Here is a 22201-nt window from a genome sequence, read left to right on the forward strand (position 1 = left end):
ACGCAAATCCCCCGGCCCGGTTCTGGCGGCGCCGCTCCCAGAGATCCCCAGGCACTCGGGCCCCGCGGCGCACAAGCTGCTGACTCAGCGGCCCCCTCCCAGCGTCTGCGCCGGAGCCGGCTGCAGAGAGCCCAGAGAGCGCACTGCTCTGCCCCACTAGCCCCGGCCGGACTGGGAGGCGGCGCACTCGAACTCGGAGCCCGACCGGAGCAAGTATCCTTGGCTCCCGGGACCCGCCCACCGCACCCCCTCCCCCCGCCCACCGCCTCAGTGTCTAGGTGGGTGAAGGGGGAGGGGACCAACCACACTCGCAGGTCTGTCCCCGGGCTCTCGCTCCTCTCGGGCCGGCGCCCGCCCCGCCCCCGGTGAAGCCTCGCCCCTTCGCGCGTGCGAGTTCTTCCGGTTCAAAAGGAACGGGAGCCGGAAGTGCCTGGGCCCCCTTCGGCTGTGGCGGCGGCGGCTCGTTGTGTTCGCGGCCGGAGGGGAGTTGAAGAGTAGCGCTTGACGCCGCCGGAGCTGAGCGCCGCGAAGGAACAGAAGCCGGCCCCGCCAGCGTCGAGCTCCCGGCCCCGCCATGTCGCGAGGCTCCATTGAGATTCCCCTCCGGGACACTGACGAGGTGAGCGGAGCCGGGGGCCAGGAGGTGCCTCCGCCCAGCAGGGGGTGGGGCGGGGCGGGGCAGCGGGACCCCCCTCCTCCCTTTCCCTTTTTTCCCCTCCCCCCGACCCCTGACCTCCCCAAACCGGGGTCCGATCCGCGCCCGCCCCCGGCCTCGGGTCCGAGCCGACTTGGGGTGCCAGACGGGGGTCGGAGGAGACGGGAACTGGGCGCCCCTGCTTCTCCCCTCCTGGCGAACTTTGCTTGCACCCCTTCGCTGTCACCCTCCCCCCCCCCCGCGGGTCCCATCCAGCACTTGCACGAGCCCTCACCTGTTCCTCTAGCACTGGGAAGGACTTAGAGGGGCGTTACCTTTCGGAGTGGGAAACCGAGGCAGGCGGCGGGGAGGGGCCGGACCGTTCCCCGGAGCAGTTTGACAGCGGGGGCGGCGTCTGGACGGGCCGTAGTTTGGGACTCGGGGCAGAGCCGGGACCCCGTTGCTCGTGTCCCGTGCGTTGTAGACCCCCCCCCATGTCCCATGGGACTCCCTAAAGTTAAGGAGCGCTTTCCGCTCCTCGTGGGGAATGCACATGTTCTAGCATCTCCCCGAAAGTTGTGCTGCTCCTAAAGCTGATTAACATGCGGAAAACGTGGTTCCGTTTTCTACTCACTCGGATCCGCGCTCCTCCTCTGAGGCACTCTGAGGGGCTATGCAGGTGACTCTGGGATCGCGAGAGCCCGGGCCGGCTCCGTGTAAGCCTGCCGTGGGGCTGGGGAGTTAGACCAGCCAGGATTAAGGGCCGGCGTAGATTATGCTTCCCCAGGACTAGCCTCGAAAAGTCTGTTCCTTAACAGATTGGTTCTTTGCTGACATGACGGTATTTTTGGCCACAGAAACTCTTTTTTTCCCTATTTTTCTTTTTCATCTCACTTCATTCTTTTTTTTTAATACACATTGTTTTAATGAATCATATTGGAAGAGAAAAAATCAGAACAAAGGAAAAAACCGTGGGAGATAAAAAAATAAAACAAAAAAGAAGTGAGTATTGCATGTGTTGATTTACATTCAGTCTCTATAGTTCTTTTTCTGGATACAGAGAAAGGCTATTGAAACTGCTGTGGATCACTGAACCACTGAGAAGTGTCTTTCATAGCTGATCATTGCATGGTCTTGCTATTACTTGTACAGTATTCCTGGTTCTGCTTGTTTGTTCAGAATCAGTTTGGGTAAATCTTTTCCAGCCTTTCTAAAATCAGATTGTTAATCATTTTTATAGAAGAGTAATATTCCATTATCTTCATATATCAATTTATTCAGTCTTTCCCCAATTAATGGGCAGATATTTTCCGATTCTTTGTTACCACAAAACACTTTTTGTACATGTGGGCCCGTTTCCCTCCTTTATGATTTCTTTGGGATATAGACCCATTAGGGCCACAGAAACTCTTGAAGACCTACTAAATCACAGAAGAGACTTGCAATCTGTATCCTACTCTAAGGAAATCAAAGATTGCTGAAATATTAAAATAGATCCAATTTAAGGCTGTTTCACTTAGAGTAGCATAGTTGGGTTTTAAGTGCAGATGCAAAGCAGTACTTGTATTATTAATGGCATTTTATAACTAAAATGATTCTACCTTAGCCAGCAGTGCCAACTTCTTTGTGCTTATACTTATCAATCTATTTCTTGGGCTTGCCCAAAGCATTTCTCTCCCATTGAAATGATACTGGTATTTTTGAGCTGGGCATTTTGTCTCAGTTGAAAATGAGCGTGTTATTTTTTCTTTTTTGTTACATAAATGTGCATATATGTACTGATAAATAAAATTTGTATTTTGGGAAGAATAACCATGAACAAGGATGTAGATAATGAGAAACAAGTGTTTTTTTTTATTTTAGGTCATTGAACTTGACTTCGATCAGTTACCGGAGGGGGATGAAGTTATCAGTATTCTGAAACAGGAGCATACGCAGTTACACATATGGATTGCCTTAGCGGTTAGTATTTATAAATGTTTTTCATTTGCTGACTAGGAAAATAAATTCATAATATGTATCTTTTAAGGTGCTACATGTATCTGATTTCCACTCAGGCAAGCTTTAGGTCTGTTGCAGAGTTATATTGTGTCCAAAGAAGTTTTCTGTCTTATATTTTGTTGAACAATTCTGACATATTAAATGGACAATAATTCATCATTTTAAAAGAAAATTTATTTAAAATCATTCATATAGTTTAACTTTTATTACAGTAAAAACAGATATCAGCCAAAGTAGGAAGTAAAGACAACAAAAACAATTGCTTGTACAAATACAGCAGATATTTCTTAAATACCTCTATGTGCCTTATATGCTAGGCTTTGTGCTAGGAGCTTAGGATATAAAAGGCAAACTCAAAATCATTTCTCCTTATTGTGCTTATATTCTCTTGAATGATGTCATATGGAAGAAGAATTATTTGGGGGAAGGAGAATTTCAGCTTTCATTTCCATGCACAGGATTCCTATTTTATACATACAACTTTAATCTCCTGAACACCAGTCATATATCTACCTAAAGAACATTTCCACTTAGATCTCCTGTTAATATCTTAAACACATGTTCAAGAAGAACTTATCTTCCCCAATAAAGTGTCCCTTCTCCAAATATTCCTATTTTTCTTTCCTAGGAATAATCACCTTGGGAATAATCCTTGACTCTTCCCTCAGCCCACTTGCTAGATCTATTAGGTTCCATCTCCACACAATTTCTTACATCTGCCCTCTTTTTCCTTTTTTATATAACTGCTACTTTTATTAAGGTTTTATCATCCTTTCTCTAGGCAATTGTAAGAGATTTTTAATTGATCTCTTTTCTTCTAATTTCTTCCTTCTCCAGTTCATCTTCGACATACCTGTCAAATTAATGTTCATGAAGCAGATCCGACCCACCTCACTGCCATATTCAAAATCTGGCTTCATCCTGCTTATCCAAATATATTTCATTTTACTACTGCTCTCCATAAACTCTTGAACTGTCCCGAATTTGACATTGTATTTCCTTAGCACATTTTCACAGACTGTTCCCCATGACTGAAATGTCTGTGCCTATGAATTCCTAGTTTCCTTAAGAGTTCAACTCAGTTGCTATCTCCTGTCTAATTTTTCTTTTTTAGCTGGAATATTACAAGCAAGGCAAAACAGAAGATTTTGTGAAGTTGTTGGAAGCAGCAAGAATAGATGGCAACCTGGATTATAGAGACCATGAAAAAGACCAGATGACTTGCTTAGATACATTGGCGGCCTACTATGTCCAACAGGCTAGGAAAGAAAAAAACAAGGACAATAAGAAAGAACTCATCACCCAGGCAACGTTGTTGTATACAATGGCTGACAAAATTATCATGTATGATCAGGTAAAGAGAAAAGATAGCTTTCCCTAGTCATGGTTTCAACTGAGAGTTTCTGGGTGTGATTTACATCCATGGGGCAAGTTATGGTTTAATGAAATAGATTTATTTTTCTTAAAGAAATGAAAGATGATTTGACCAAAGTAAGAGAGATTTCTGATAAAAAGCAAACCATCTTTGTTTTTTATATCCTCAGAAAAATGTGGGCTCTCTTTGATATGGTTGGTGGTCGCCTCTCCCCCCTGTACAGATGACACAGCACCCCTCTTCCTCCTCCTGTGCACTTTTCATTCCTGTTCTTCCCAGTGGCCACCAGAGGAGCTGCCCAGCACACTTCCGTACCTCCCACAAGCCTCTTAATATTCTGAAGGCAGCAATACAGGCCTTTGACTGCCTATCTATCCTCAGTGTCATTTTACCACTCACCATTGGTAATACAGGTTCATAGGGTCATAGATGGAGAACCAGAAGGAACCTCAAATGTTAATCTAGTCCAGCTCCTTAAATTAGAAAATAAGGAAACAGCCTTTAAGAAATTAAGTGATTTAGCCAAAATCAATAATTTGCAGAATTGGATTGTACTCGGGTGCTTGAATACTTTTCACCCTGTACCATGCTCTCATCCATTATGAAATTTTTCATTACTTTTTGGGGGCCAACTTCAGGGTTGATTTTCCAGGATTGTAGTGGTAAGTGATTTGTAATCACATATCTAGCGTCTAACATGCAGAGAACATTGGTGTTTGAAAGATGGCATTTAGGGAATAGCTGGAGTGAACTGAAAGTACCATTTATACCTTCTCTAAGTACAATTCAGTCCATTGTCATCCTGCTACTTACTTCTGTTTAATATTTATAAAGAACTTAGTTGCATGAACGTAACAATTAAAATTCTCCTGTATAACCACACACTCTAAATGGACAGTTCAAGCATCTTGTTTTCTTCAATGGAGGATCATAGGTTCCAAACAGAATTTGGAAACTTGTAGTGTTTTTTTGTCATCAGAATTACTAGTGAAAAAATGTAGTTTTTTTTAGATTATTGTTAAGAACTGTCCACCACCTATTTATATGTTACAGTTAAAAGCATTTATCTCCAGTCTTTTTCATTGTCACACGTTCTTTGGGAATAAATATTGGCCCTCCATCATAAGGGAAATCTAATTTGGTGTGTCTTTTTATCCAGAACCATTTATTGGGAAGAGCCTGCTTTTGTCTGTTGGAAGGTGACAAAATGGACCAGGCTGATGCACAGTTTCATTTTGTACTCAACCAGTCTCCAAATAACATACCAGCCCTTCTTGGTAAGCCTTTTTTGATAGCGGGAATCTCATTTATTCTCCTCTCTCAGGAATATAGCTCTCAGTTATTGTAAGTTAGACCCTGATCCTTCAGCAAAGGGGAGAGAATTTTGTTTTTACTAAAAATGAAGCTTATCCTCTGAAGAGTGTCTTAAAAAATTCAATGGAGAAAATCTGTGATGAAGGATTGGTGAAATTAATGAAAATTAATCGCTCTATGAATTAAGAATAAAATAATTCCTGAACATTGAATGTTTAATAAACAGTGATCCCTTTTTATTTGGACAATATGCCAAACTGGTTTAGAGAATCATTTTAAAGGTAAAGCTAGAGCTATTATGTTTAAGGACACAAATTATTATTGCTATATGGAGGTTAATTGCTAATCCTAAAAGTACATTGGTTTGCTTGTCTTACATTCTTTAAATCAAAACTTCTTAAACTGTAGGTAATGATCCCATATGGGGTCACGTAATTGAATGTGGTGGTGGCAAAATTAGGATTTTAACAGTAAATGTTTCATTTGAATAACTGTGTATCTGGAGTTGTATCAAAATTTCTCAGGCAAAAAAGAGTAGAGAGTGGGAAAAGTTTAAGAAACCCTAATTTAAACTAGCACGATGTACTTACTGCTTTTTTTTTTTTTTGGTTATCATGATAGGTAAAGCTTGTATTTCATTCAACAAGAAAGATTATAGAGGAGCCCTTGCATACTATAAAAAAGCACTACGGACCAACCCAGGATGTCCAGGTAAGGGAAGAGCAAAACTGAGCAGTTTTGAAATTATGACCCAGCTTAAAATATTGGTAGTTTAGTGGTATACTTTTTAACTGTGAGGTTATATGAGAAAATGTACTTCAGATAGAATTGGAGATGATGGCGAAAATTTAAAAAATCTTCATTTTGTTTTTCAAACAAGATAATAGGTGATATTATGTCCCTTCAAGTCATTAGAATTGAAAGCATGAGTCTTTTCCACAACATTCCCAACAGTTTTGTAGTTTAAGAATTCTACTAACAAGGAATTCACTGCTTTACAAGGTAGAAGAGACCTTCACTTTCAGATAGCTCTTAATTACTGTGAAATGTTGCCTCATTGAAAGTTCTTCCTTCCCAAGCTAAGCAGAACAAGTCTAATAACTCCTTCTTGGTGTGAATCCTCGAGATATCTGAAAGTAGTCATCATACCCTTCCTAATCTAATGTTCTCTCTCATAGCAACATTCCAAGATTCTTCTGATCCCAAATGCCATGGTTTCAGGTCCCTTCACAACTCTGGTGGCTTCCTTGAAGCATGTTTGTTCTTGGTAGTGTCCTTCCTTAAAATGTCATTTGCTGTAATGTTCTCAGTTGGGTTTTCTGGAGGTCTTGGGAGCAACCTTCATTTCACTTGAGTAATTGCTACAAGAGTAGCCAGGTGTTAAAGTACAAATCCTTTATTATGTCCTTCACAAACTAGTTTTCTTGCCTGGGGCCTGGGCTAGCTTTCTGAAAGGCCTTTCCAGAGTCTTGGTTTCAGTGGAGAAGCTAAGGAGGAGAGCCTGCCACCACAGGTTGTGAGATGGAGTGATTGAATCTGGCTTTTTGTATCCGCTTGTCTTCTCTGGCTCTGTGTCTGAACTCTCTGGGTCTCTCTTGGGCTCCTTCTGAGTCTGTCTCTGGCTCTGAGTCCCAGCTTATATACTCATACTGAATTTAGAGAACTATTAAGCACCATGCTAAACTAGATAACCATTGTGTCATCAATTCCACTGACTTAACACCTTGTAAGAATCCTTGTTTCAGAGTTCTGGCCCATAACAATTCGCAGTGATTCAAGTGTGGTCTAACCAGGGCAGAGGATAATGGGACTTTCCTGATTTCTACCCCCAAAAAAGCCTTCAACTAAATTGTTTATTTTATATTTACCTAATGCATTCGTGTTCCCCTGATAAGATGTCAGCTTGAGCACAAGAACTATTTGATTTTTGTATTTTTGTCCCCAGAGTCTAGCAGAGTGTTTGACACATAGATGTTTAATAATTGCTCATTAATTTGGTGAGATACTTTGCTGAAATCTAGGTATACTCATTCTCACTACCTCTTTTTCCTGTTCTCCCAATCTCATAAACCTCTCAAAAAAGGAAATAGGACTATTAATCACAATTTCTTTTTCCCTCTAAAGTCTTTGTGTTAAATACAACATTCAGAAAGTAAATATTATCACAGGCTAGATCAAAAACATTTGTTATATGTTTACTATGTGCCAGGTTCTGTATCTCTTATAGCCAGAGGATAGATTTCACTGCTTCAGAATTTCATTATACTGCCTTTTGGCTGCTTTCTTACATATAAACAAGAAAACTGTTAGAAGCATTATGTCTAAAAAATATTTGTCAGTCTTATTCCCTCTTTAAGATAGTAGTTTTGGCCATAGGTATCTGGTGCTCTATTTTAATGACACTACTATATCATAGAAATCTCTTTCTTCTATAGTCACTGTAGGAATTTCCGAGCAAGCCCAGCTGTGGTTTGCTGCTTGTAGCTCTGATTCTTCACTGCCTGCTCAGAACCTTTTTTTCTGAAATGCTCTTTCATTCTCTCAGACAAGCAAATTGTGGTCAGTATGTGTGTGATAGCAAACCTTCTCTGGCTGATGTGTTATATAAATGTTATAAAATGTGTTACATAAAGTATAGATCTGTGAAATGAATAAAAATGTGTTGTTGATCACAGGGTTTTTCACTTTCAAGGACTTGCTCTTTCTGAAAATTGTCATTTAGAAGCACAATCTAACAATGGTATTAGGAGATGTGTTGCACATCACACCAGTGTTAGGTATTTTTGCATTCTCTTGGGGAAGGTTTACATCACTTAATACTTGGGAAAGAAATCATTGGGGAGGATTTGACCTATTGAAAAAAATCAGTAAGTGTAACAATAACAGACTTTTAACATAGTTATTTAAAATGTAGAAGGGTTGGACTGATACTCATTTGAGAGAAATAATGAAGCTTTAAAAATGCCTTAGTTTAATAGGTTGAATGACTTGATTTTGGTTTTTTTTTTTTTAGCTGAAGTCCGCCTGGGAATGGGGCATTGCTTTGTGAAACTGAACAAACTGGAGAAAGCTCGCCTGGCATTTAGTAGGGCCCTGGAGCTCAACTCCAAGTGTGTGGGAGCATTAGTTGGATTGGCTGTCCTAGAACTCAATAATAAAGAGGTATGTAAGCAAGAAAACAATCCAAATACTGCTTGATTTGGTTATCAATAGAGAAATTCTCAAAGAATCCATTTAGCTAAAAAGATGAGTCCAAACTATAGGTTGGAAAAAAACATAATTTCCTATATAAATAGGTTTTTTTTCCTTTGCATGATATAAAGATATCTTCTTACAAATCATGTAGAAAATGGTTTGTGAGGTGGCCTTGCTTAAGGAAGTTAGCCATTTCAGCCATAGCAACATTATCACAGACACACTTAAAGAATAGATGTGACACTTGTGAAAAGTTTCTTTACAGCTTAAAATGTTTCTTTTGTTTTTTTTTTTTACAGCTTAAAATGTAATTCGTAACAATATATTGGAATGTTTTCTATTACTTGCCATATTAAGTTAGTGTTAATTTTAAATCATTTGTCTCAAATAATGTTCATAGACTCAAAATTAGAATATGAGGGAATATTTCCAAAATTAAAACTATTATAAAGTTGTGCTTGCAATTGATTATTGAATTATTGGGGAACATAAGTATCTTAAGTTAAATATTCAGACAAGTAAAGTAAGAACTAAACTATTATCTGGATTTGGCTTTGTGTAATATTCATATCTTTAAAAGTTTGAAAAGAAAACTTTAGAAAAATTGCTTTCAGCATATTATTCATTCACACTCTTAACCCAATTCCTGTATTTTGTTTAGGCGGACTCTATCAAAAATGGTGTCCAGCTTCTTTCCCGAGCATATACAATTGATCCTAGCAATCCTATGGTGCTGAACCACTTGGCAAATCACTTCTTCTTCAAAAAGGTTTGAGAAATCTTTTGTCTTTTTTTCTTGATCTTGCTTCAAAGCATATGATGTTTCACCTTTTACACGAATGGAAAATTGTTCTGAGGCCCATGGGGATAGGTTGGGACCCAAGTTTTTATACTGACCCTTCACTTGATTGATATGCCATGGTCTGGGTATCGGTTTATGTGATGTGCTCTCTCAGTGGAATTGGAAGAGGAGTAGAATTGGAATTAGCAAAAAGGTGGCTTCAAGTCCTGGCTCTGCACATTCTAGCTAGATGCTTCAGGACAAGTCCCTTAGGCATTCTGACTCTCAGTTTCTCATCTGTAAAATGGGAGATGAAATTTGTGCTCTCCACCTTTGAGGGGTGTTGTGAAAAGAAAACTTTGTGGAACTTAAAGCTATATATAAATTGAGCCATTATTATAGGAAGTGTGATTTGTACACACACTACAGTGGTCCCTGTAGAATAAAATTTGAACCTTTTAATTTTAGGAAGTATTTTCTTTCTTCTCTCAGTATAAAATTCTTACTGATAGCTTTTAAGAGATAAAACCAGGAATTAGGAATGCATTTCTTTTCCTAACATACCTCATTAAAGTAAAGGATTATTGAGTGCATAATGTCCTTTTCATGGCATTGTTTTATTAAACAAAGATGATGGAGAAAACTTAACTAAAACTTTGAGGTGGTTTACTACCAATGATGTAATTATTTTGGTCACTTATTCTTGTATTACTTTGGATAAGTTTTGTATAACATCTTTTATGATTGCAGTTTGTGGTGTTTTATCTTGTTGTTCTTCATTTTTCAGGATTATAGCAAAGTCCAACACTTGGCTCTCCATGCTTTTCATAACACAGAGGTGGAAGCTATGCAGGCAGAAAGTTGTTATCAGCTGGCTAGGTCTTTCCATGTTCAGGAAGACTATGACCAAGCTTTCCAGTACTACTATCAAGCCACCCAGTTTGCCTCGTCCTCTTTTGTACTGCCCTTTTTTGGTTTGGGCCAAATGTATATTTACCGAGGTGACAAGGAGAATGCATCTCAATGCTTTGAGAAAGTTTTGAAAGCCTATCCCAACAATTATGAAACAATGAAAATTCTTGGCTCTCTCTATGCTGCCTCAGAAGATCAAGACAAACGAGATATTGCCAAGGTACATCTAAAACTCTTGGTTATTCTGAAATGATCTCCAAATGGATGTCAGTCAGTCAGTAGATATGCAAGACCTGCTATATCTCAGGCATTGTGCTAAATGCTAGCAATATAAGAGGCAAGCAAGAAGTCCTGCCTTCAACAGCTTTACAGACTAATGGAGGAGAGGGCAAGTGATCAGATGTGTACGAACAAGCTGTGTGTAGGGTAAATAGGAAATAATTAAAAGAGGGAAGGCATTAGAATTGGAGAGGTTAGGAAATTCTTGTAGTAAGTGGGATTTTAGTTGGATTATTAACAATAAAATGTACTACTTCATAAAAGTAGTTATTTTATCTCCATGCCATTCTTTATACCAACAAAGATTACACAATCCCTCATTGTCTTAGAAAATAATGTTCATTGGGGCAGCTAAATGGCGCAGTGAAGAGAGTATCGGCCCTGGAATCAGGAGGATCTGAGTTCAAATCCAGCCTCAAAAACTTAACATTTATTAGCTGTGTGACCCTGGGCAATTCACTTAACCAATTGCCCCCACAAAAATAAATAAATAAATAACATTCATGATTTGCTATAACCAAAATAATTCCCTTTTGGGTAACCACTTCATTCCTCTCATGTATTGTGGACCCGGGACAAGAGAACCTTGGAATTAATATGAGTTGGCTTACAGTCGCCAAGGCTTGGACTACATTAACCTTAAGACCTTTTACAAACTCAGGCTTTCTTTCATACCTCAAGAGTAAGATTTCAGGGGAGAATCATCTTAATAATAGTGGTGATGATGATGATGATGATGATGATGATGATGATGATACACTGCTTTGTGGTTTACTAAAGACTTTATGTGTCAAATAACTCCAGTTTTCACTTTAGCTCAGACTCATAAAGATAGAATGGCATGCCCAGGGCCAGACAGTGAAGTCATAGCAAAGCTGGTGTCCAGTCCATTTCCTGACTGAGTCTGGTCCGGCTTCTCCTTGGTGCTACCTAAATTTTGATGATTTAATTTTTATCACCTCAACAAGCACTGCTTTGGATACGTTAATGGTGCATTGGTGGTGACTTGTCTTGGTGACTTGTGGATGGCACCTTGATCCTGACATCTTCTCTGTCACAGGGTCACTTGAAGAAGGTCACAGAGCAGTATCCAGATGATGTTGAGGCCTGGATCGAATTGGCACAAATCCTAGAGCAGACTGACATACAGGTAGGTGGCAGAGAATTCCCTTTTAGCTGGGCCCTTCACAGTCTCTAACCTGTGAATGCATTGGTCATCATCCTGACTTAGGCCTTCTTCTGTCTTTGTGGGCTTACAGGGTGCACTGTCAGCTTATGGAACAGCAACCCGTATCCTGCAGGAAAAGGTACAGGCTGACGTCCCGCCAGAGATTCTGAATAACGTGGGTGCCCTCCATTTTAGGCTTGGAAATTTAGGAGAAGCAAAGGTGAGAAAAAGAGGTGTCTGTATCCTTCAGGAGCATGTAGGTTTTTTTGTTTTTTAAGTTAGCCCTGACTTACCATTTTTTTAAAAGTTGTTTTTTATTTTTAACAGAAATATTTTTTGGCATCTTTGGATCGTGCAAAGGCAGAAGCTGAGCATGACGAACATTACTATAATGCCATCTCAGTTACAACATCGTACAATCTGGCCAGGCTTTATGAGGCAATGTGTGAATTCCACGAAGCAGAAAAGCTGTATAAAAATATATTACGAGAACATCCTAATTATGTTGACTGTAAGAATTTCAAGTTACTTTTAAAAACCTTGCAAATCATTCAGTTATTCATTTAACATACATTTATTTAACAAACAAAGCAAAAATTAGAAACATTGAAACTTGTTAAATCAAAAATAACATTAGCTATAAAATATATAAAAGATACAATCTCTAGCTTCATAGAATTTAACTCTTTACTGGCCAGATTTGAGCATGGCCTTAACGAATAAATAGAATTGGAAGTTGGGGATATTCTAGATAAGGGGAAATGCCCAGAAGTATGAATGGAGAGGAATGGGGGTTGGGCTCTGTGCTTGTGATAGGAAGGAGGCAGAACTTTCTTGAATTGTACAATTTTTGTTGCTGAATATTGGGAGAAATTTGGGTAGTGTGCAAGATTTGGACTTTGAAGTAGACTGAAGAGGTAGTACTTAAGCTAAAGTTTGATTTTATACAGTTGATCTTTTAACAAACATTTCTTTCAGGCTATTTGCGCTTAGGAGCAATGGCTAGAGATAAAGGAAATTTTTATGAGGCCTCAGATTGGTTTAAAGAAGCTCTTCAGATCAATCAGGTTGGTGATATTAAAATCTTTTTGAGAAATAAAAATTTTCAGTTTTTCATATAATGAATGTATTTCTTTTTAAAGACTATGACTTGTTGATCTCAGATCTCTTATTTTCCACTTTTATTTTAAAGAGCCAACATTATTAAAGAAATGTAGGTTGTATAATCACACAACTGTGATTTACATATTAGTTACATGGACTTTGGGAAAACTCATAAAATGTTATGAGTTGGAGGGGAACTAAAAGGTCCTATTTAAAAATATATATATTTATTTATTTATTGGCTCCTCTACTGCATCCCCAGCAAATGATAATCCATTAATCAGTACTTGATATACAGTATCATATTCATACAGCTATTCTATCTATTCTTATCTTTAACCTTCTGCCTCAACTATTATCTCTCCATAAAAGTAAAGTAACCTGCAATCACCTTTTCACATGACTTGGGATAAAATTCGTCCTTGTTTGTGTGAAATAATTTACATGCTTAGTTTTTGTGATGTCTCATCCTTCAAATCCTTGAAGTTTTGTTTGCAGTCCCTTGGGCTTTCTATTGTACCATAATTGGAGAGTTAACATAGGGCACTGGACTACAATATCTTCAAAGTTCTGAATCTCATACTAGTTCTTCCACTGATTACCGTATAATTATGAGGAAGCCCTTTCCTTTCTGGGGCTCAGTTTCCTCTTCTGTAAAATAAAGAAAGTGAGGTTAAGCTAGATGATAATGAAAGTCCTTTCTAATTCCTAACTTTCTGGGACCTAGAATAAATCTTTTAACATGTCTTTCAGGATCATCCAGATGCTTGGTCTCTGATTGGCAATCTTCATTTGGCCAAGCAAGAATGGGGTCCAGGTCAAAAGAAATTTGAAAGAATATTAAAACAACCATCCACTCAGAATGACACATATTCTATGCTAGCCCTTGGCAATGTTTGGCTACAAACTTTGCATCAACCCACTAGAGACCGAGAGAAGGTAATATTTTTATTTACTGAAGGTAGGATTTGTTTTTGTCTGTCTTTGACTGAACTGCCTAAGATCTCTTAACTAGCCATGTTATTTCTCTTTTTTAGGAAAAGCGACATCAGGATCGTGCACTAGCCATCTACAAGCAAGTCCTCAGAAATGATCCTAAGAACCTCTATGCTGCCAATGGCATAGGTAGTGTAAGGCTTGTATATTTGCACTAGTTTGAAATTTATGATTCGGAGAAGAGTGATGGTGAATCTTAGTTCAACACTGAGGTTATTACCCTGAATTTCTCTATAAATAAAATTATTCTGAAATATGATTTGCTATTTTTATCTGTCCTAATTTCCTACTGGGCATTGTCAACTTAAATTTTTTAAAAAAAATTGTATATTTCCTTTCTCTTTAGGTGCTGTGTTGGCTCACAAGGGATATTTCCGTGAGGCTCGTGATGTATTTGCCCAAGTAAGAGAGGCAACTGCAGATATTAGTGATGTGTGGCTAAATTTGGCACATATCTATGTGGAGCAGAAGCAATATATCAGTGCTGTTCAAATGGTAATGTATATATCTCTCTGCATTATCTAAAAATAATAGAAAATTTGGGCTAAAAGTATGTTTCTAAACACCAGTTTTATTGATGGACTTGAACACTTAACCACTTCTGCCCTCTAGTGGAATTAAATACCATTATTTTGTCATTCTTCCTAATGTTCATTCAGAAATATGTCAGAGCCTGTTATGAACAAACTTAATGGGAATATCCAGGATTAATTATAGTTAGTACTGTTATAATTATGTTTTTAGCATGCATTAATTTGAAGCATGAAGTAACTGAACTCTAGTAAGTTAGGGAATGCTCTAGATTTGTTAGAGAAAGTATGTGTACCATAAAGTTGTAAAATTTCTAAGATGAACGACTAAAGATTATTTATTTAGTCCAGTGTAAGTAGCAAATGGTCATTCAGCCCTTTTCTTGAATATATCCAGTGAAGGGGAATTCATTGGACCAGCTTATTCACACTTTTGGATATTACTTTTTTAAAGTTTTTAAAATAATTTTTTATTATTGTTTCTATATCACCTATATTTCAAGAGGGTAAAGAATAGTTTGGCACAACTTACAACATATTGAAAAAAATCTGACATTCTGTGCAATGTTACAAATAGTCTTCTCACATGTGCTAAGTGTGAAGCGGCAGTACCCTCTTATAGCTCTTCTTTAGGTCAATTATAATTGGCAGCATCCTGTTCTGATTATTTTGTTCTTCTTCAACATTGTTCTAGTTACTATTTTTAGTGTTTTCCTGATTTTGCTTCCTTTACTTAGCATCAATTCATCTAAATCTTCCCATACTTATCTGTATTCATCACATTTGTTGTTTCTTACAGGGTACCACAATTGGTGTAGCCATTCCCTTATCAATGAATTTTTAATTCTTTGCTAATACAAAAAGTGATAGTTGATGTACATGGGCCTTTTTTCCTGTCATCATTCTCTTTTGAATATATATGTAAGCAATGGAATTTCTAGATATTTAGTTTAGGCTCTTTCACAGATTCAAAGATAGAATGGACATATCCCTTTGCACACAGTATAAGCTTAGTTAGTATTTACTGAATTGAACTGAAGTTCATAGTTTCTGCTTGACAGACAGTTCTTTGTGGGTAAGAATCAGGAACAAAATACTCATTCCCCTTTCTTCACTCTTCCATCTTTTAAAGATAAAATTAGCATTAAATCAAGTTCTGAAATTGTTTCTCTTGCTAGTAGGGCATGTTCCTGTGTAAGACTTAGGATCTCTTTAGTAAATTCTACATTTTTTTCTTCCTCTTTTAGTCTAGCTAGTCTATAAAATACTTCAAACACAGTATTGTTTATTTAGTACTTATGTGGGCTTCCTACCTTAGTTCCCAGATTTTCTCACGTGAATATATCACTATCTTTGCATAAGAGGGAGCCTAGTCATGGGTCTCATCCACCAAGCTTTAGTGATCTTTATGGGGTCAAATTTGACTCCTTCAGTTAATATCTCTTTCTTTTCTTGCTTATTTCTCGTAGTTGGTACATTTATGTAGAAATATCTCTAGCCAGGGGCTTTAAGTAACTGGTCCCTTCCTTGGATTTTTGTTTCCTGTAAATTTTAGAGTATCTCTTTAGTTCTAGTCTTCTTACATTGTAGCTCTTCTTTATAATATTCAGTTTCATGGATATTTGTTGTGGCTTTTTCCATTCTTCTTTTCATTTGAACTCTTTTGCTTTCATTTGCAAGTTTTCAGGCAAATACATTTTAATTGATCCCTATTAGACATATTCCCTCTCTGATCAGGGTCCTATTGATCAAAAAGCATTTATTAATTGCCTACTATGTGCTTGGCATTGTCAGTACAATTTTAACTTGTCTGGAAATCCAAATGCTGTTCTGAGAGCTCATCTTTTTAACCACCTAGCCACTTCCCTCTGTGTCTGGTTTACTTGTTTATCAGATGGAGGATAATAGCATTTCTACTTACTACATGTATCTTTCATTGAGCATCAAATGAGATGATGAATGTGTAAAGCATTTTATGATCAATTAAATGCTATATAAATGTTAGCTGCTGTCATTTTATGCAGTGAGACTTAGGTAAACAAGGACCATAGAAGGCATTTGTTGTATATTCATTGAGATTAATTCAGCCAGTCGCCATCTGCTAGGCCATGAAAATAGCCTTATTGTACAGAACCTTATTGTAATATATATGTTGGCATTCTACCTGTTTAAAAAAAAAAACAGGAAAGTTTTGTTCAAGATAATATAGTTGGCTTGATTTATCTTAGTCATCTTCAATAGACAGTGGGCTCTTTCTAGCTATTTGGACAGGACCCCTACTACCACCAGGAGGACTGAGCCAGGAGAGAGTCGAGTAGAAAGAGTGAATGATTGGGACTAGGGAAAAAAAATATGGCAGGGCATGTTATTGTTTAAAATTACATTTTGTTTCACTTTTTGTTGTTTGCTTGCTTGTTCTTATTTTTTTCCTCTTTGATCTCATTTTTCTTGTGCAGCATAATAAATGTGGAAATATGTTTAGAAGACTTGCACATGTTTAACTTATATTGGAGGAGGGAAAGGAGAAGGAAGGAGAAAAATTTGGAATACTGAATTTTGCGGGGGCAAATATTGAACACTAACTTTGCATGTATTTTGAAAAATAAAAAGCTATTATAACAAATAAAATTATATTTTGTTGCCAACTCATCCTCCAAATTTGTATACCTTTTTGACTGCCGATGATACAATTAATTCAGAATTGATTGTGTCCCAAATTATGGAACAACACAGTTTTTTATATTACCGAAGCATATCCTAAGTTAAAATAAAAATGCAGCTGAGATAAATTTGTGAAATTGTAGAACCTTTTGAAAGAGCCTTGCCCTTTGAGTGAGCAGTACTTTAATTACACAGACTCATGCTCTCAAACTGGAATGATCTTGATGACTCCATTGTGTTTCAGGCACTTTCTTTTTTCTTTATAGTATGAAAACTGCCTCCGAAAGTTCTACAAACATCAGAATACAGAGGTTGTGCTGTATTTGGCCCGTGCCCTCTTCAAGTGTGGCAAGCTGCAGGAATGCAAACAAACTTTGCTAAAGGTAAAAAGTTTGTTTAATCAAAACTTTGGAGTTGATGCGAGGGTTGCTGGCCTGAGATTTCTTCATCAGACCTTTTTGTTTGTGTTTGTGCATCTCTGAAGGTTACCTGAATAAAAATTATAGACCAAGATCCATTTCTCAGGTGACTTAGCTCATGGAACCAATTTGCTTTTGCTTTCTTTGAACACAGGCTAGACATGTGGCACCCAGTGATACAGTTCTCATGTTCAATGTGGCTCTGGTACTTCAGAGGCTAGCTACTTCTGTTCTTAAGGATGAGAAGAGTAATCTCAAGGAGGTACTTAATGCAGTTAAAGAATTGGAACTTGCTCACAGGTAAAGAAAGAGCTATTAGAAATGTCCTTTGGAATATTATATTTCCTTATTCAGCAAACATTTCTTCAATGTACATGGTATTGAAAAGAGACAAAAAGAGAGACAGAAAAAGATAAATAAGTTTCCTATCCTCAGGCTACTTTAAAAATCTAGTTGTAGTGCTCCACAAACTTGGAGTTCACAAAGGTTGTTTAAGTTAATTTCTTGTCTATGAAATAAGGAAAAAATATTGTTGAGAATACAGTATGTTATTTCAAGGATTTTTAAAGCCACTAAAGAAATCTTTTGCCTTCACCATATCTTGTACTTATATTTTGATTTTTAAAAAAACTTCATGAGTGTAGAAAACTTTTTAAAAAAATAATTCCATTGTCTATAAGTGTGAAGAATGCAGTAAGTATTCATTGAATGGATTTTAGGACACCTCGGCTTAATCATAAGTTAATTTTTGGTTTAACTGAAAACAGCATTAAATATGAATTTTTTTTATTTTGATGAACTTTGCTGTATTAAAATAATCATGATTATTGCTAATAGCCCCACTTATTGTTGATTTTAATTATAACCATATTTTGTCTGCTCTTTAAAATGTTATTGATCTTTTACTTTTGAGATAATAGCATTTTTTGGTAGAAGTATAGTTGGGGTGAGAGTCTTGTACAAGCCAATATATGAGCCAGTTAAAACTTTAAAAGTTTTTTTAAATTATAAAGCAAATTTAAAATTTAAAAATAATTTGTTTCTATAGACATTGCATAATTTTAAAAATAATGTAGAATGTTCTTTCAATTTAATGTTAAATACTCTTTCCTCTTCCCTTTCCCATTTATACTAGGTATTTTAGTTATTTGAGTAAAGTAGGAGACAAAATGAGATTTGACTTGGCCCTTGCTGCTACAGAAGCCAGGTAAGAGTCTTTATAAGTTACTAAAATATGGCATTATTTGGTACAGATGAACTTTGTCAGGAATGGCCATTACTTTATGCCTTTAGTGATTGCCTAGAAACTGTAATGAAAAAAATCAAAGGTTAATTCCCCAGGTCTAAAGAGATGGTTGTAGTATTGTGGAAAGAGCCTTCGACAGACTGTTCTGTTCATAGCTCTGCACTTCACTGCTTATCGAAGCCCTTTAATCTGCCTCTCTGAATTTTAGTTACTTCATCTGATTGTACTGTTTTTACTATGTGGGTGATGTTTGCCAAGTAGATACTTGATGAGGGCAGAAACTGCTTTTGTTCTTATATTCTTTTTTTTTTTGGTCTCTGTCATCACCAGTGCCCTATCAGGTTCATAATCAGGTGCTTGATAAATGTTTATGAATTGATTTATTCTCACGTCCTTTTCAAATATGGCATTTTATAGTTCTGTGGTATTATAAACTTGTAAAAGTCTTACTTCTTTTGTTACCCCTCCCTATCCAGAGTAAGGTTACTCTGGTGAGGCCTGGTTTCCTTTTAGGGAACTTACTCATTTGTGGAAAAACACTATTTGTGGAAAGAGAACTTTAGGGCAGTCACAAAGCAGCCTTTCTAAAGGTGTCCGTGGGGTGCAGAGGTGGGGAGGGAGGGAGGCGGGTAGATGATCTTAAAGATTCCTTCCAGCTCCAAACTCTAAACCCTGAAGTTCAGTAAAGGCTTTGGGTGGTATTTGCTGCATCCCCAGAGTCAAATGCACTTCCCAAGTCCAAGTCATAATGTATAAGTCTGAGTTTGGCACCTTTTCCTCTTCTCAGATGAAAAAAAATAGTTCTTACCATTGATTTGATTTTGAATATATGTTTTTGATTAAATAAATTGATGTTTTTGCGAATTAAAGCCTGACCTATTGTGCTCCTTTGAGTGTTATTTGCATTAGGAGGACCAGTCCTACTACCTGAGTTTCTCTCAATCTTTCAGGCAGTGCTCTGATTTACTGAGCCAGGCGCAGTACCATGTGGCCCGCGCACGCAAGCAGGATGAGGAAGAGAGGGAGCTACGGGCCAAGCAGGAACAAGAGAAAGAGCTGTTGCGGCAGAAACTGCTGAAGGAGCAGGTTCTGTTGGCTTGTTTGCTTGGGGGGGGAGGGGGAGGGGTGTCTAGAGACACTGAGAGCAACCCTGCTGAGAGTGGTGGGGAGAACCCTCCAGAGGCAGAGCCCTGTGGCCGGGGCGCTCAGATGTGTGGCCCTGAGCACGCTGACTGACCCTCTCCTTGGTTTTTATGCTACACAGGAAGAGAAGCGTCTCCGAGAGAAAGAAGAGCAGAAGAAGCTTCTGGAGCAGCGTGCCCAGTATGTAGAGAAGACCAAGAATATCCTCATGTTCACCGGAGAAGCCGAAGGGACAAAGGAAAAAAAGAGAGGCGGCGGTGGCGGAGGCGGGGGCAGGGTGCGTACTCCTCTGGGAGATGGTGGAAGTGGTTCAGTAAGCTGACCCACAGCTACAGAGATCCGGTCCTACTCTTTCATTGTAGAATTTGTAAACATTTTGTCCTGTCTCAGGCATCATTCTTTGATAACTTACTAAATGGGATTTAATGGATAAATGGAATAGAAGTTTTATTAAGGGCCTACTGTGTGCCAGGCACTAAACTTAAGAGCTTTACAAATATGGTCTCATTTAATCTTCACAACAGCTCTGAAAAGTGGGTGTGATTATTAATCCAGTTTTACAGTTGAGGACATTGAGGCAAGCAAGTTACTTAACTTGCCTGGGGTCACACAGTTAGTGTCTGAGGTTAGATTTAATTCAGATCTTCCTGTCTTAGGTCTGGAGCGCTTTCCTTTGCTCCATGGTGCTGCCTCAATGGATCTGTAAAGTATAAATAACTCTGATAGGGTAAATAGGTATAGTTCCCTTTTTACTGTTTTTTATTAGTACTCAAATGTGCTCTACTTATCCAAGAGTCATTGATTTTGGTTTCCTTTGGGTTTTAGCGTTCTAAGAAGGGAGGTGAGTTTGATGAATTTGTCAATGATGACACTGATGAAGACATGCCTGTATCCAAGAAGAAGAAGAAAAGGAAAGGCAGCGGGAGTGAACAAGAAGGGGAAGAGGAGGAGGGTGAGAGGAAGAAGAAAAAACGGAGGCGGTGAGTTAGTAGTCAAGGAGCCTTTAGCTGTTTCTCAGCTTCCTCAAAGCAAAGTGTTTTTCACATATTTGTACTGAAGTCTAGACACAGCTTCAATTTCTTCTGGCTTCTGCTGCAGAGTTTGTGCTTAGAGGACTGAGAGCCAGTGCTGACGGCATTAAGAACTTTGTCCTTCACCAGTGCACGTTTGCCTTCCCATCTTCCAATTGAGGTCTTCTTTGGGCTCACAATATATTTAAATTATATGCCATTCTTACACCCATTTTCCAGATGAGGAAACTGATATTGAGAGAATTTAGGTGCTTTGCCCAGAGTCACAGAGCTCCTGAGTGTCTGGGGCAGCATTCCAACTCAGGGCTTCCTTACTGCCAAGTCCTGCACTCTGGATGCAGGACACCTGGCTGCTCTGAATTGTCATAGGTCCCAAAATTCATCCTCTTGTATCCCTGTTTCTGGTAGTCTCACTTCCCACTTAGCTAGACTAGTCTTTAAAAAATGAATGATTTAATGGGTGTATAAAAAAGTAGCTGTTAATCTTTGACACTGCACCAAGCACTGTGAGCAGCTCTGGGGATACAGCAGAAAAATCAAGATTGTTGGAGGAGACAGCACATACAAGACAATTTATCTATAGGGGAAGTGGTGGAAGGAAGTAATCCAGGTGTAGCAGAGGGGGTAGATGGCAAGGTCCATTGTCCTTGCATGGTTAGACCTGGTGCTCCTCCAGCTTCCTAGAAGAATTAGACAAGGAAGCTGTCTTCTGAGGAATCAAACCCCTGGATGGATTTTGATGGGAGAAGAATTTTCTTCTTTTCTTGTCTTATACCTAACTGTATACCATCTCATACCATTTTGTCTTTCTTCTGCATAACTATAACAAAGGTAAGGAATTTTGACATATAGGTGGTTCTGATAGATGTCATAATATCTGCTTTTCTCTGATTATTAGTGAACATAAATGATTTCTTTGGTTTTTGATAGTTTTCTTATTTGATTTCTAGGCTTTTCTGAAAAACAAAGTACGTACGTGAAAAAAATGAGAGCCGAAAATAGAACAAAATGGCCATTAAATATAGCACCAAGCCAAGGAAAAAACCTGTAGTAGAGAATGTGGGTTAAGGAACTATGGGACAGAGCTAACAGTTTTAATTCCACATCTACAAACATCTCACAGAAATTTATGAGCTGCTCTGGTGTCTTGGGGACCTGTGATGCCCAATGCCACAGGGAAGGCTGAGAGCAGGATTTCTGTTAAGTTCATAGTGTTGATATTTAGAACAGTTGTCACCACTTGATATTCTTAGACATTTTAGTTCTTTTTTTCTTTTTTTTTAACCTCTCTTTAAAACAAAGATTCTTAACCTGGGGGCTGTGAACTTGTTTCATGAATTTTGAATAGCTGTATTTCAGCATAATTGGGTTTCTTTGTAATCTATGTATTTAAAAACATTTTTGTGATAAAG

General features: G+C 38.3%; 1 protein-coding gene across 1 annotated transcript in view; it reads left to right on the top strand.

The window, feature by feature from the left end:
• Nucleotides 1–268: 268 nt before the first annotated feature.
• CTR9 (CTR9 homolog, Paf1/RNA polymerase II complex component) overlaps nucleotides 269–22201 on the top strand; it is a 28753-nt gene continuing 6820 nt past the window's right edge. Inside the window, exons 1-21 of the mRNA XM_031943975.1 lie at nucleotides 269–619; nucleotides 2498–2596; nucleotides 3750–3989; nucleotides 5170–5287; nucleotides 5946–6035; nucleotides 8338–8486; nucleotides 9181–9288; nucleotides 10088–10432; nucleotides 11552–11641; nucleotides 11751–11879; nucleotides 11987–12170; nucleotides 12638–12726; nucleotides 13517–13702; nucleotides 13801–13888; nucleotides 14106–14254; nucleotides 17217–17333; nucleotides 17524–17669; nucleotides 18505–18576; nucleotides 19566–19701; nucleotides 19880–20035; nucleotides 20584–20738. Coding sequence (XP_031799835.1) covers nucleotides 575–619; nucleotides 2498–2596; nucleotides 3750–3989; nucleotides 5170–5287; nucleotides 5946–6035; nucleotides 8338–8486; nucleotides 9181–9288; nucleotides 10088–10432; nucleotides 11552–11641; nucleotides 11751–11879; nucleotides 11987–12170; nucleotides 12638–12726; nucleotides 13517–13702; nucleotides 13801–13888; nucleotides 14106–14254; nucleotides 17217–17333; nucleotides 17524–17669; nucleotides 18505–18576; nucleotides 19566–19701; nucleotides 19880–20035; nucleotides 20584–20738 — 2891 coding nt within the window. The 5' untranslated portion in view covers nucleotides 269–574. The remainder of the gene's footprint in view (nucleotides 620–2497; nucleotides 2597–3749; nucleotides 3990–5169; nucleotides 5288–5945; nucleotides 6036–8337; nucleotides 8487–9180; nucleotides 9289–10087; nucleotides 10433–11551; nucleotides 11642–11750; nucleotides 11880–11986; nucleotides 12171–12637; nucleotides 12727–13516; nucleotides 13703–13800; nucleotides 13889–14105; nucleotides 14255–17216; nucleotides 17334–17523; nucleotides 17670–18504; nucleotides 18577–19565; nucleotides 19702–19879; nucleotides 20036–20583; nucleotides 20739–22201) is intronic.

This window comes from Sarcophilus harrisii, chromosome 6 (assembly GCF_902635505.1).
Source record: "Sarcophilus harrisii chromosome 6, mSarHar1.11, whole genome shotgun sequence".
NCBI lineage: Eukaryota > Metazoa > Chordata > Mammalia > Dasyuromorphia > Dasyuridae > Sarcophilus > Sarcophilus harrisii.